A 15,921-nucleotide genomic window follows, 5' to 3' on the forward strand; every position below is an offset into this window, starting at 1 on the left:
AACATCTGATGAAATTGATTGTGTTAGGAGTTCTTAACGACATGGGTCGATTTTCCTTCATTTTAATCATTGCACATGTCTGTCTTTATCACGATGATAACTAATTGTAGTATTCTCAATTAAATTAAAAGGTAAAATAAATATTACAAAAAAATATTTATCGAATCGCGGCAGCAAGTAAATTAAAACTAATTATTTTCCTGATTCAAACGCATATCGTGCTCAAAGAAATATAAAACATCATGGGGTCTCGGAGCAGTTCTTTAGAGCATGTGAATTATAAACATTTAACTACGAAGGTGTCAAGTGCTTCTTGAATTTTTCGCCTAACCCTTCCGATTTAGAAATACATGCAGTCGTCTCAGTACTTTAAGCTAGAGTTCTCAAATACTTACGTATTGTGTCTTCATAAATTATTGACATTTTGGAGTGTGCTGCTTAGTTAAACTGGAAGTGTTTTTACTCAGTGATCATTTATCAGCGACCAAATAGATTCATCAATGTATAATGGTTAATGTTCTACTGATGCTTGATTTATTTTGCATTATTCAATTGCATACATATTTTTCGGCTTTATTTTCCAATATTACATACGTTCCCGCACTGCAAACCTTTTAACAAGCGTTGGACTCCTAAACTTTTGAAAGATGTCAAGTTCAGAACGCAGGACCCTGGATAGCAGACAAAACTGTGTATATCATTTTAGATTCATCGCTATAATGTTAAAATTTACAGTAAAACAGGTAGAATAATTATTATTTTGTATACATTCATACGTGTTGGCACATAATAATGCCACTCGCATACACGAGTCCTTTTCAACGCTACCAATGTCCAAAATAGCTTTGTAATCGTTTTAGTTCGAGTTATTTGAAAATACATTCAACTAGTACATGTATATTGAAGAGAATCGCGTGTTAATTTAATTAAAAGGGCATGATTGACAATTTCTAACAAGTTTTATTTCGCAGAGATCAAAAACCAAATGTTCATACACACATACCATAATGAGCAATTACATGAAAAGCACTTTCGGATATTTCTTTCTATGATAAAATGTCGTATTTTGTCATTGTTTTCCATTACTAAACAAAACGTCGCTAATTGTTTAGTATACAGTTGATGAGACTTAAACAGCAGTCAATCGATCGTCAAATGACCAATTGCAAATAGCTAGAACCTAATGCTATATTGAATGTTGAAATGAATCTGAGCTGAAGAAGATATTATCTTAAACTATCTTTTCCGCAACATTTGCGAAAAAAACATTTCTGTTCAGTTTTTGTCAATAACTTTAATTATGTCAAAGTTCTTTAAGGTTATTGATAAATGATCCCTATATTTCGCTCACACGATTTTTTAAGACGGAACATATAACGCATGTAACGGAACAGACAAATCGACAATACAGCTGATATTGCTGTACCAAACTGCCAAAGTGATTGACCGAGACATCCGTTTGCATTACTAAGAAATTAATCTTACCAACGAGTAGGCACCTTATGCATTGTTGCATTTTTGTACAGGTTGACTAACTAGTAAATATTTTAAAATTTTCTAAAGTGGTTTGCACATATTGTTTTTATTACAATGATTGTAAAAGGTATGCCTAGCATTTGTATTGAGGTACTTATTGTATTTGTGGTGTACATTAAGCATAATATTTAGTATTGCAATTAATTTTTTACGTATATTTTAATTTCTCAGTATACATATTATTGAGACTATGATTATAATATCGTATTATAAACCCCTGCATTTCTTTGTTATATTATTTGAGTCTATAATGACTTTGAACGTTAGCCAAAATTATTAAACATATCTCCTGACGGCATGACGACCTTTTCAAGATTGAAAATTAGCAATTATGAGCTTTATACTTAAGAATCAATAGCAACTGTGTTTTACACTAAAAAACGTGAGGATTCTAAAAGGGCTATAATCCTTACCTTCGGATAAACTTATCAGTTGACGCTGATTGTTTTCATGTGAATATGTTGTAGAATGCAAAACGTATTACGCACAAAACAAATATTACACTGATGCCTTGTCTTGGCTTCTGTATCATTTTCAATAAAGGTGGTATATCCGGTTAACTTTAAAGTTTAAAACTCGTATGCTTAGAATTGTCCGCACTTAGTTTGTGATTCCAGTTTTAATCAGTGTACGTTAATAGTTGGTGGTCTGTTATGAAAGTTGTGCTTAAAAGCAAGAAATTCCATCTCCTGAGTTTCTTGAGTGTATCCAGAATTAACTGCCTTGTTCTAAGCAAGCTTACCAAATATAACAGAAAGATACATTTCACCGACTAACATCAGTCATTAAACTCAATTAACCAGACATTATAGATAGATATACAAAATACATTTAAATTATAAAATACTAAAGAAAACACACAAAAGAAAAATTGTATCATATCATAAAATGTCGCGAAATGCAAAACGCTATTATTGAAGCTCAAAAGCTAGATGTCGAGTTTTATTTTGAGTTTTTTTGGCGTGCACAACAAAAGGAATTCGACATTTTTTTCTCGTTTATGTCATCGTTGTTAATGATAAGGACGTTTAAACTATAGATTACACTAGTTTGTCAAACTGTTGAATTGTATTTTTTCTCCTAGACATATTATCTTTTTGTGCATTATAAAACATAAGATAAATCCGTGTATAACTTGCATTGCTGAATAAAAAGATGAGAGCACCGAATGCATATCTTACTTGTAAAGTCGATTAATCAAAAATGTTGTGAAAGAAAGTCGGCACCATCAATGCGTCGATAGAAACCTGCTGTGCCTGTGAAAAAGAGAAACATACAACACTTGAACTCTTGAATTATTTCGCATTACACGCCGTCCAATGAATGTGAACAAAATTAATGTATAGAGCCATTTTAAAATAGCACAATGAATGACATAGTTATAGCCCGGACAAGATCATTTATGGCCATTTTTACCTTTGAACTAAACGTGTGACCTTGACCTTGGAGACATCGACGTAATTCTTTCGTGCAACACACCGTCAAATGATGGTAAACGAATGTGCTAGATGATTTTTAAATATCACAATGAACGACATAGAAATGGCACGGACAAGCCCATTTATGGCCATTTTTGAACTTTGAACTCAAATTCTGACCTTGACCTTGGAGATATTGACGTAATTCTTTCGCGCGACCCACCGTCCAATGATGGCAAACAAATGTGCCAAATGATTTTAAAATATCACAATGAACGGCATGGCTATGGCCCAGACAAGCTCATTTATGTACTTTTTTGACATTTAAACTCCAAGTGTGACCTTGACCTTGGAGATATCGACGTAATTCTTTCACACAACACACCTTCCAATGATCGTGAACGAATTCGCCGAATGATTTCAAAATTTCACAATGAACGACATAGTAATGACCCGGACAAGCTCAGTTATGGCCATTTTTGACCTTTGAACTCAAAGTGTGCCATTGACCTTGGAGGTAACGACGTAATTCTTTCACGCGACACACCGTCAAATGATGGCGAACAAATGTGCCAAGTGATTTTAAAAACTCCCAATGAACTACATAGTTATGGCTCGGACAAGCTCATTTATGGCCATGTGTGACCTTTAGACTCAAAATGTGACCTTGACCTTGTAGATATCGACGTTATTCTTTCGCGCGATACACCGTCCAATGATAGTGAATAAATGTGCCAAGTTATCTTAAAAACTTTTGATGAAAGACAAAAATAAGGCCCGGGAAAGCATTTGACCTTTAAACTCCAAGTGTGACCTTAATCTTGAATAATTCGACGTTATTTTTTCGCGCGACAAACTATCACATGATGGTAAACAAAAGTACAAAGTCATTTTTAAATCTAACGATACATGAAATAGATATGGTCCGGACAAACTTTCTGTTTAAAACGCACTAAGTGACCCCGTGACCTAGTTTTTACCCGGCATGACCCATATCCAAACTTGACCTAGACATCATCTAGATACAACTTGTGACCAAATTTGGTGAAGATCGGATGAAATTTCGGGACAGACGGACAGACTGACTGACCAACAGACAGACGGACAGACAGACAGACAAAGTGACTCATATATAGCCCCCATTACCAATGGTTATGGTGCTATAATGAACACATGATACGATATGTGATAGTAACAAGAACAAAAGTCACAGTAACTTATCAATATTTTTAGATACATTGAATATATTTAGTTGTGTTACGTTTGTAGTCGAGGGGCTTTTTTTCTACTTTCATTCTCTGTCCAATACTGTCCCCTCCATTACCAATATAAGAAAAGGAAAAACTATTTAAAGCAAAAATGCCTTTATCTTAAAAAGTGATTATAAAAGGACGAAAATAACGATTTTGATAGAAAAACAATGAAACTAAAATATATGCTCACAGATCATATGTTTTTTTATTTTAAACTAGAAACTAAACTCGTAACGCATGTTTTAACAATATTTAAAAAAAATGTCAATCGTCTTTTATATAGGCAAACAAAAGATGCTAAAGTCATATCTTAACATCCATTTACTCATATCATGGCATATAATTTTAATGACCTCGTGTCACAAAATTGCCTCATCATACAATAGAATGTATCTCTATCATAATCTTAATTTCGTGTCCGTAAATCCACGAATACCTGTCCTTATTTTGAATATGTATTCAACTACGCCGAAACATCACAATTTGAATGTTCTCATAAAATAGTCAATATAAGTAACTGAACAGAACAGTCGTGATTTCATAACTTTACAGTTTCAGAAAATGTCAAAGCAATTTTTAAATTGCAAACATGGATTTTAATTTTGATAACAACTGTTTAATACGTTTGATAGACTGTCATGTAGAATGCTAGTATTAAAATAAAAAGTCCTGTATAATTTGTGTAACCCCTATGATAATACAATTCTTGAGGATTTCTAAGTTTTTTTATCGTATGTATTTTCAAGTCTCATTTATATAATGCACCAGCTTGTTTACGAGACAAAAACGCAACAAAATTTGTTTTTTTATGGTCAGTTGCATTAGTAAGTAGTATATTAGTCGTATGAACAATTAAGAGAGATAAGTAAATCTCCTTTTGTGCTTATTACAACCGTATCATCTGCGAAAAAGCAATAACGATAACAATGAATATCTTGTAGAATAATTCCACTAATATATACATTTTTAAAAGCAGTTTTAGACCGTTAACGAAAAGAGGAAATACTAAGAACGAAAGTATTTCCCCCTACCTTTACCAAACTCTCATTAATAAGAAACTTAAGGCGTTGGTTAAATGCTTGACAGATGATTTTAATGAATGGTAGATGCTTAACATAACGGTTAACATTTTTATCCCCACGCTTTTTGAAAAAAAGGTGGGGATATTGTGGTGATCTCCGCCGTCCGTCCGTCCGTCTGTCCGTCCGTCTGTCCGTCCGTCCTGGCCACTATCTCCTCCTACACTAAAAGCACTAGAACCTTGAAATTTACACACATGGTAGCTATGAGCATATGTGCGACCCTGCACTATTTGGAATTTTGATCTGACCCCTGGGTCAAAAGTTATAGGGGTTGGGGTGGGGCCGCGTCAGAAATTATCACTCATTTTTTTAGGTTATTTTACATTTACTTCTTTATTTCTACACCGATTCACTTCAAATTGATACTGGACCTCACCTATGACAATACGGTCAATCTCAACCATGCATGGCCCCATTCCCAACCCTGGGGCGCCCCGCCCACATAGGCCACACCCACCAAAAATTTCCATTTACTATAATTTTTTCATTTCTACACGGATTCACTTCAAATTGATACTGAACTTTTGTTATGACATTAGGGTCAATCTCAACTATGCATGGCCCCAATCCCAACCCTGGGGCGCCCGCCCACATAGGCCACACCCACCAAAAAATTCCATTTACTATAATTTTTTCATTTCTACACGGATTCACTTCAAATTGATACTGAACTTCTCTTATGACATTAGGGTCAATCTCAACTATGCATGGCCCCATAACCAACCCTGGGGCCCCGCCCACATAGACCACACCCACCCAAAATTGCCTTTACTATAATTTCTTCATTTCTACACCGATTCACTTCAAATTGATATTGAACTTCTCTTATGACAATACAGTCAATCTCAACTATGCATGGCCCCATTACCAACCCTGGGGCGCCCCGCCCACATAGACCACACCCACACAAAATTGCCTTTTACTATAATTTCTTCATTTCTACGCCGATTCACTTCAAATTGATACTGAACCTCTCTTATGACAATACGGTCAATCTCAACTATGCATGGCACAATTACCAACCCTGGGGCGCCCTGCCCACATATGTCACACCCACCCAAAATTGCCTTTTACTATAACTTCTTCATTTCTACACCAATTCACTTCTAATTGATGATGAACTTCTCTTATGACAATACGGTCAATCTCAGCTATGCATGGCCCCATTACCAACCCTGGGGCACACCTAGGTCAAACATTCGGCGTGGGGATACGCGTCGGCCTCTGCCGCGCCATTTCTAGTTTCCGTCTAAATTTTGCTCGTATAGTTTCGCATAGTTTCCATTACATATGTAGAATTTAAACAACGTTTCATGTCAATTAAGAAGTAATAAAGACGTCTATTAATATAATTACATATTTTGGAAGAAAGTAATGCAGAATAAACGCAGTATCTAAAGTTTACCTGCTTTTCCAAAAGTATATCTAGTAGTATAGTTAATGGGCTTTAATATAAGCTTGTTTAATTAATGCTAAAAATCGTCTTGATATAGCCTGCCAAAATTGCAAAACGGCCTCTATAAAATACTCGTTTTGGCAATTATCCCCACCTCATTTTTTTTAAACATGTTCAATACCTTTTATTCTATCGGGATCGAGGCGCGAGAGATAAAACTTTTAATTCAATTGCAGATAAAAGTGTCGAACACTTTATTAATGTTTTTAGTTGTTTGAATGTTCTTTTCTTTACCAATATTTTGTTCATATCAAGGCGGTAAGTTTACCAACACCCGCTCTCATGGTTACCAGTACTGAGTGCCCATAATTATGCTAGTTACCTACTACTGCTCAATTTCAATCAAAGGCAGGGAGAGAACGGCATTAGAAAGAATTTAATGACCAATTACGACACATTTCAAGGTTTGAAATAAACAAATATATGATTATACCTAGTGCATGTAAATAAAAATACAAATATACTGCCGTTGTTATTTACGTCAAATATGTAAATAGCTTTTTGACGCGAATCTATGTCCGAAAAATAATTTTCTAGCAGAAATAAATTTGGGTCGTGCTCAATGACAAGAGGGTTTAATTATTGTGCGCAGTCAGCAGAGGCTAATCAGGGTAGACACTTTCCGCCTGAACTGGTTTTTTGCTAAGGAGAGACTTTCTTTAAACGCAAAAATATCGTAAAATCGGAAAGTGTCGTCCCTGATTAGCCTGTGCGGACTGCACAGGCTAATCTAGGACGAAACTTCTTTGCTGATGCAGTAGAAAAAAAACTTTTCACAAACCAAGGCCAATAAATAATATAATTTCTTATTTTAAATATTTTATCGCGAAAATTCAGAAAGCACATTCATTGCAAAGACTGACACACGCGCTTCACGTTGTGCATCACCGATATCTGCAGACGGGTCTTCACCCACATACTTTTCTTAGTATATATTTTTGATACCAAAATATCTTGATCACCTTTGCTCAAAGTCGCAGATTTGTGAACGATTGGCATCGAGTTGTAATAACTCTTGTAGTAACTTTTTCTCTAGTTCGTTATTCCCCCAACTGTCATTTTGAAGACCTCACTGAATTAATATATATCACTTGACAATCCTGATTAATACCGTGTTGACGCTGTAATCCACTTTCAGTTTTCAGTTCGAATAGGTCTCTTCAAGGGATTACTTGATGTTTATGCCGTTTGTATCAATATTTCAACACTAGCAAAATACACAGAAAAATATACGCGAATGTCACCTCCCGAATATTTGGAGCAGACGACTGCATATGACCACTTGACACTTGTTCGTCAGTATACCCGTCATGATATGTTCCTGCAAAGAAACACGCAGATATTCTAAAAAAGCGCCATATTCACAAAATATAATGCGCTTCTTCAACAAATTTAGAGTCTTTAGTAACTATACATAACACAATAAACTGATTATCTTTTCGTGTATTTGTTAAGCCTTTGTACAAATCGCTGGTTACATAAGGTTGAAATTTGAACATCTAGGCCAAATACACAGTTTACATAATATGGTTTGGATTAATAATAATGTGTGTGTATTCTCAAGTTCGCAATTGCAATTTAAATGTATTTATTTTCTATCATTGAACCATAGTACAGAAATAAATTAATTTACCTCGCTTTTTATTGGACGTCTCCGCTGAAATTTAAATATAATGCATTACACTTACGATAATAATCGTGTTTCAAATTAACATGTAAGCTGAAAAAAAAACTCAAAACAATTAAAAAAAAAGTGTTTGTAAGTACAAAATTCAACGTCCGATTTTGTTCGCTTACGGGTTTGAGTGGCTGCTCATCGAAACAAGTTTACTAGGTTATTATCGTAAACATTATTTATTATATGTGTATTATATACATTTAACTAACTTTGTATCGCGTCAACAACATAAGATTGATAAAAACGATCCAAAACATATTAACGAATTTCTAAACAATTAAAATAACTGTAAATGATGTATACATGATTTAAAAAACAAAAAGCACTACAATATGTACCTTTGTCCTTACCGTTCAAAACGTGGACTTTCGTATTAGCAATTCGCATATTGGACGACCTACACACATACACTCCATTGTCTTCCATGGTCGCTTTATCAATGCTCAAAATGCTAGTAAACGTTTTATGAGCAATTGATAGTTGTTTAAATAATTTTATGCCACTATGTTTCTCAGACGTGACTCTTTCGCCGTTGCGGAACCAGTCTATCTCATCCGGGATATAGTGCTGTCCCGTGGCGTTGCAGTGTAAATTGACTGGTTCGCCACGTTCAACGTACTGTTCATCGCTGATGGAAATCTCCGGGGCCTCTGCACTTGAATCTGAAAATATAAAACACGCGAACCTAAGCATCAAATGTTTACTGATAACATTAGGGTATGGGGGTTTGGGGCACCAACAGCAATCTCAACACCTGCATGAACCCGCCCGCTCGCACGTTCATCCGCTAATCTGAACCAAATCTAATAAACTTTATTTAAAATTTCGTTTCAAATTCAAAAAATGCAAACATGATATCAAAGCATGAAATAATAATAATATGTTTTCCGAAACTATTCTGCATTGATAATAAATGTTCATATTTCATAAGTGATACTTTGAAACGCAAGAATAACACACTCTTTTTTATGTTGTTATTGGTAATGGAGCTTAAGATGTCAGAAATATTCTGAAGAAGATTGTACATAGTTAACATGTTCGATATCACAATTCGAATAATCTATGATAGGGGCGTAAATATAAAAATGCGCTAGTCGATATACATGCTTAAACTAGTCAGTGTGAGTTTGATATCAAAATCCATATTAAGCAGCATTATCTCATATTTAAGCCTATTAAGTGTCATGCTGTGAACAAAATATCGAGATTAAACACTTTAAATTTTGATGTATTTTCTCGTAGATTTTTACTATTATCAATCTTCGCGATGTATCGATTATTCTCATAGTATCGGCTCTCCTTATCGCATTGTGACTTAAACAAAACACCCTCGAAAAGCGCTTGACAGCTAATCTGTTGTCAATGTTAATTAGTTGTTATGTATTTAGTGTTTACGACGACCATTGTCATGATTTCCGAATTTCAGTGTAAAGTTTGTCATGTTTATTTCCGGGTGATTCTAAAGTTTTTAATTACGTAACAGTTAGTTTGTTTATCAACCATCAGTAGGTTTATGCAATGTTTTATAAGCCAATTCTTTGTGAAAAAATCTTTAAATATTAAAGAATCAACATGGTAAATAGTTTCAATTTTCCATTTAGAATATATTGATAGAAAAAGCGCATCCGCATAGTCAAAAGCCTTAGCAAACAATCAGATTGACTGATATTATGAAAATTGGGTACACGATACAGATTGCCACAGCTAAGCCTAGCCAGTATTTTGTAAAAACTACTTAGACGTATTCATTAAGAGGGCCGATACTAAATATGCACATGGTTATAGTTTAGTATTGATAATGGATCTAAATGGGGAACCCGACAAGAAGATAAATGTGTTATTAATGTTCATTTGTGTTAAGTGGTGTACATAATGCACTAGAACTTACATAGAAGTGTTATCGTACTCTATCGTTTGAGTCCGAATAAACTTACTGTATGTTTTTACATGTTTTTCGATCCTGATAACTTATCATACAAAACGACGCTCATTGTTGTTTTTTTTTAGAAAAATATTGTATTTATTAGCAATTAATCATTACTTATCAACTATAACACTCTATGTGAAATACGGTTTCTAAATTTATTACAACCTTAGGCGATAGAAATGATGGTACATCGAGGTGAAAAGATTAATATGTTAACGATATGCACAACGTTATCTTAACTGATATAATTAAAATCAATAGACAAGCGCACTGTCTAACACACAAAAATAGAATGGCGGAAATGACGTCAATTAAAAAAAATGAACCAACCAATCACTGTGAGAGTGACCATTCTGCGCATATACTTATTGGTTGATGCCACCTGGCACTCATACACGCCCTCATCTTCCGGTTGCACATTTTTAATCATTAGATCCCATTGATTCTTGAAGTCTACATGACCAATCTGTATCCGCTCGTCTGCAACAACGGTCATCGTACCGGATGTCAATGGGAAAGAACTTTCCTGTCGCCTCCAAACAACCTTGTCAAGTATAATATAGTGTTGTTTGTATTTATTTTATACACGTAAAGATGCACACTTTTAGATGTATTTTAATTTTACAAATACTACATTTTACCGTCCTATTGATTGTGTAAGTAAGCCAAGTATAGTTTAATACTATTTTAGATATTAAGGACTATATATATATATATATATATAATGATGGTTATTTAAGCAAGACGCAAACATCAAATATTAACAGTTTTGCGACATCAATAATGAATACAATCTTTAAGTTTACAAGCCATTGCTTAAGGAATGCTGGCGCACCAAAAAAGACATTCATAGAAAATGAAATTGTTAAAAAAAAGCGTAATTAAGCTTATTTCCGATTTCACAGCTCGTGAATGATTGATAACCTTTCAAGCGAAAAATAATTGCAAACGATTTCCAGCATTTACAATAAAGATTGATGTTTTTACAGGATATGATGTCTAAAATCCTTGATTGATTTTGCACACAATGTATGCAGACATTTTATTATTCATGGTATGTTTAAGTAAGAATTCGTCAGAGTTGGAATACGATTATGAAGATATTCATGTAAGTTATATTATGTTCTTAAATTCTCAAATGGATATATGTTTTCATACATATTACCAGTATATAAGAACATATAGAGTATAGTTTATACATTGTTCGGGGCAATTCATGGGTGCATAAGATCACGCGAATTTAAACACAAAATGATTGGTATGACTGTGTTATTGATTTTAACCCACTTTGCAGACCCCAAACGACAATCAAATACTTTAATATTCCGAATTCTGTACATTGTACACATATTGTTTTTTTGTTTCTAAAGGTTACACCAGCACGTAGATCTCTTAATTTGGAATTTATTCTTTCATTAAAATTGAACGTCGATTTAAACCGTGTTATCTGTCCACTGCTAAAACATGTGCATTGAAAGCGATCAATCATTCGACTATGCATAGAACGTAATAGTTGATTCCTGATACTTTTCACCTATCCAATATTGTTATTTTCATAGTAAGGATTGAAAATAATAAATTTTTTCAATTAAAATGACGTAATTGGTCGAGAAAAGTTTCTAGCTAGCTTATATATATAAGATATATCAGAATAATGTACACATGAATGCTGATTAATAGTACCAAACTTTTGTAAACACAATATTATCGACAATACATTTTGAAAGACACTACACTTTCTTGTTTTATATTTCCGTTTTTAGAAACAAAATGTTCGAGTGCCTTACTGCAATGCTATATATTTAAATTCATAAATAGATGAATATTTTCAAACTGTTTTTGTTCCGAGGTTGTACACGCTGCATCCCAGTACCGCCAGCTCCCCGCGCCGGAAAGTGACATTCAAGGGACTCGGCAGAAAGTTGGGCGCTGGCGTCTCTGGTCTGACGTTGAAACTTGAAGCTGAAAAAAAGCAACTGTGATTAAAAAATCCAGAAACACATGAAGACAATTTATTCCAAATTCGTATTGTTGAATTCAAAATATACTAAGTGATACAGCTACACAATAAATTTACTTTCGAAATCCCAAAATTCATGTACTGCTTTGCTCCGTTAATAAGTATTTACCTTAATTAAGGTTTAAAAAAGGTAGTAATGTGATATTGAACACCACGGTGATAAAACGTATTGTATCCCGCAACCTAGCTAAATGTGTTTGAACCCTTGAGGGTATTGGTTTTTGTTTGATATAATGCAATTTAAATTATGAAGGACGAAGTATTCATGTAAAATCAGAGCAATATTGAAATTAAACTGGTGTAATAAATGAATCAAACACTGGCTGTTAAAACAGATTAACTATTAGGATGATACAAAAATGATGTTTGTATGTTCTATCCCTTTGTTAGTATACATATTTTGTAATATTTCAAGCAAATTGAAAATGTCTTCGTTAAGTAACTGAATGAAGACGATTCCAGCATATGTCAACATTATGACAAACTATGGAAACAAGCAATGCATTAAAACCATTGGGACATACGAGTATGAGTAAAAGATAATATTTAAGTTGATGCTATTCATTAAAAATTTAAACCATATATTTTTAATAAAACATGGTTCGATAAAAAATATATTATTCGTATGAGGGTTATTTGACTTAATTTGTTATAGCAGCGTTTAAAAATATTTTAAGACAAACAATTTCGTTATTATATATGTTAAATAACTTATGCATGTCTATTTTAACCTAACTATTGAACATGAAACGAAACTCATAGATCTAGACAGGTTTTTCAGCATGCCTATTTTAACCTAACTATTGAACATGAACCGAAACTCATAGATCTAGACAGGATATGTTTTCTTGGAAGTTCACCAAAATGTAACCGCTGGTGATTTATAACCAAATAAGACGTTAACATCACACTCCTTCGAAGAAAAAACTGATGTTATCACAAACTATTCTATTCTTACCTAAACACAATACACACATCTAGATAGAAAACCTCATTATATAAAACACTTTGTTAGATTGCCAGATCCTGGAGATGGTAACATGGATAAGAAGTGTTGTACAAAGTGAAGAGAAACCTTGCATCTAGACCAAACAAAAAAGGTCTGTTTCACGTAAACTGACCACAAATAGAATGATAAGAGAAAGGATTAGTTTGCTTGCACCATTCAATGCGTTCAGGTAATGCATATCAGAAGGCACAAGTTTTATCCCAATTTGTTTAACAATATGTTCATATTGTTTCGTTAACGAACACATCGTTAATAATTGAAGTGTTCTGATACTCAATTCTTTCTTTTTCAATGAAATATAAATTTATAACGAAATTTTGCATTTTCCGGGGTTCGAGCTTGTGTCCATTAGGAGAATAATATGCGCAACTATTGGGTCATTCGGACTTAATAACTATGCTTTTAGCTCAATATAAGAATGATGGAGTGACAGTTTGAAATGCATTTATTTGTTGGTGTTGTTCAATCAATTATTATCCATATGCGAAACTTAATTTGCTAAAACGCTTTACTCAGGTTTATTTCGATTGTTTGAATACAACTTTTATTTCATTTTGTAATACATATGGCATTGTGTTTTTAATTTTAATTTTTCGAGTATGCCATCAGGCTTGTTGAAAGCATAACAACAATCAATGCCTGTCATAAATGGTTTTTCAAGCATGTTAAACTATTTTGATGAAAACATGTGAGGTATGCCACAATAGGCACAAAACTATGTGTGCTGCCCTATTATCAATTATTCAATTGTGTAGGAAATACGTTGTAAATAAGTTACCTTCTGATGAATGATGCCATTAATAATTCGTGAAGATTTAGTCAACTGTGATGGAGTATGTGCACGTGATTGAACATGTCATGGACTGATAGTAGATTGTTAATACGCCAAAACTATTGAAGGAATCAAATTGAAAGCGGCTAAGCGTTTGAAATAGCTTGATATCAGTGCGGATTGCTTGTCAGTTAGTAGATTATATCACTTGTTACACAAGTTGTATAATAAGAAGGCGTGTACTTGCTTGCTTTTATAGCTTAATCAAGTCTGTTGTTCTCGAAATGCTGGTTTTCTAATACGACACTCGCTGAGTGTTCTTCAGACAACTAATAAAATGAGCGTTTTACATCTTCTTATAATATTTTTTTCGTATTGTGATTCAAGAATAATAGGGCAAAATTCCTCCTTGTTTAATTTGTATGCATCCTTACCCCAAATGATGTTCATTTACGGATAAAAACCGTAAAATCAACGATTATTTCTTAATAAAAATTTTTTAAATTATAATATAACACCCATCGGCGTATTATTCGTATGATAAATGGTTGTGCCATATATTCTGATATTTGTTTTCAGTACTTTGATATATTAATACATTTCTCTAACAGAATACGTTCGCTCCAACAAGTTATACAATTATCATAGGATAACAAAGGATATGCGACATTTGAGATGAATAAGCGATAAATTATCAGATTATTTATTTTCTTTCCGGATCGACGTCTGGATTTTACAGCGAAATATTTAAGACATTTAAACGATATGTCTGGGGGACGTTACATCAACAAAAGTGTTTATTTGACTTGCAGATAAATTTTCATGATAAATGAAAGATAAATATAACTTTATTTCAAAAGTTGGGGTTGCATTTTATATATAAGTATATATGTATAAGTTTTAAATAAGTAAACGCTCCATGTTTCGCTTGGTATTTAGATTGATGGAACACACAACTTATATTTTCTTGAAAACGTCATAACAGCCTTTATTAATATGACTCGTTTTTATTATTATATATATACAGGGCCAATAATGTCAAGACAGTAGTTCTTCTTGCATATTCAATTTTATTTCAAAATAAATATATAAAGTCATCATAGATATGAGTCGCGTCATGCGAATTTAAGCCTTATCTTGACTAGCGCAATCTTGTTAATTGCAAATCTGTCCGCTTATGTGACCACGACACTTAACCTGACTATACAGAGAGTACGCATGCTGGTATGTAGCTAAAGCTAGAGTTCCGAAACTGGCCGCAAACGGTATTTCACCCTTTTTCGCATGACGCGAATCAAAAAAATCCGTATTGATCAATGTTTACCGTTCGCGTCAGTCGCAGAAAAAAAGGTTATGTTACAAACGCCAATTAATATTTACAGATATGCTTCTGAATTATTGACGTTGTTAGTACTAAGAGTAAACAGCAAATGTGTGTTTTAAATTTTTGCATTTCTTTAAATATTCAATGCTATCACGTTTAACGTGATTTACACCAATGTTTTCTCCGACAAATGTGTGCCATTCTCGATTGATGACATTCACGTACCAAAATTTAAGCTCTAAATCAAACAGTTAAAAAAGCGCAATCTGATAAAAATCCTAACAGTTTGCTGGATATCTGCAAACTAGCATAAAACACGTGCGTTTATTTGATAAAATCGAGAAAAATAAATAATTGATCCACCATTTGGTTAACTTCATGCTTTCTTAATAAATCACAGAAGATGAAGATATAGTGCAGCATTGTTTATAAGAAAAAGGCGGTGC

At 33.6% G+C, this 15,921-nt stretch overlaps 1 protein-coding gene across 2 annotated transcripts in view; it reads right to left on the bottom strand.

Annotated features, from left to right (window-relative positions):
- Nucleotides 1-6,909: 6,909 nt before the first annotated feature.
- The window catches only part of LOC127844480 (lachesin-like), an 11,271-nt gene continuing 2,259 nt past the window's right edge, over nucleotides 6,910-15,921 (bottom strand). The window contains exons 2-6 of one of the 2 annotated variants that reach the window (XM_052374744.1): nucleotides 12,185-12,312; nucleotides 10,681-10,894; nucleotides 8,774-9,085; nucleotides 8,379-8,402; nucleotides 6,910-8,066 (exon numbers count right to left, since the gene is read on the bottom strand). In XM_052374744.1, coding sequence (XP_052230704.1) covers nucleotides 7,939-8,066; nucleotides 8,379-8,402; nucleotides 8,774-9,085; nucleotides 10,681-10,894; nucleotides 12,185-12,312 — 806 coding nt within the window. In that variant the 3' untranslated portion in view covers nucleotides 6,910-7,938. Of the gene's footprint in view, nucleotides 8,067-8,378; nucleotides 8,403-8,761; nucleotides 9,086-10,680; nucleotides 10,895-12,184; nucleotides 12,313-15,921 lie in introns of both variants that reach the window. The other variant, XM_052374743.1, reaches the window with a different exon arrangement.

Source organism: Dreissena polymorpha, chromosome 9 (assembly GCF_020536995.1).
Source record: "Dreissena polymorpha isolate Duluth1 chromosome 9, UMN_Dpol_1.0, whole genome shotgun sequence".
Lineage (NCBI taxonomy): Eukaryota > Metazoa > Mollusca > Bivalvia > Myida > Dreissenidae > Dreissena > Dreissena polymorpha.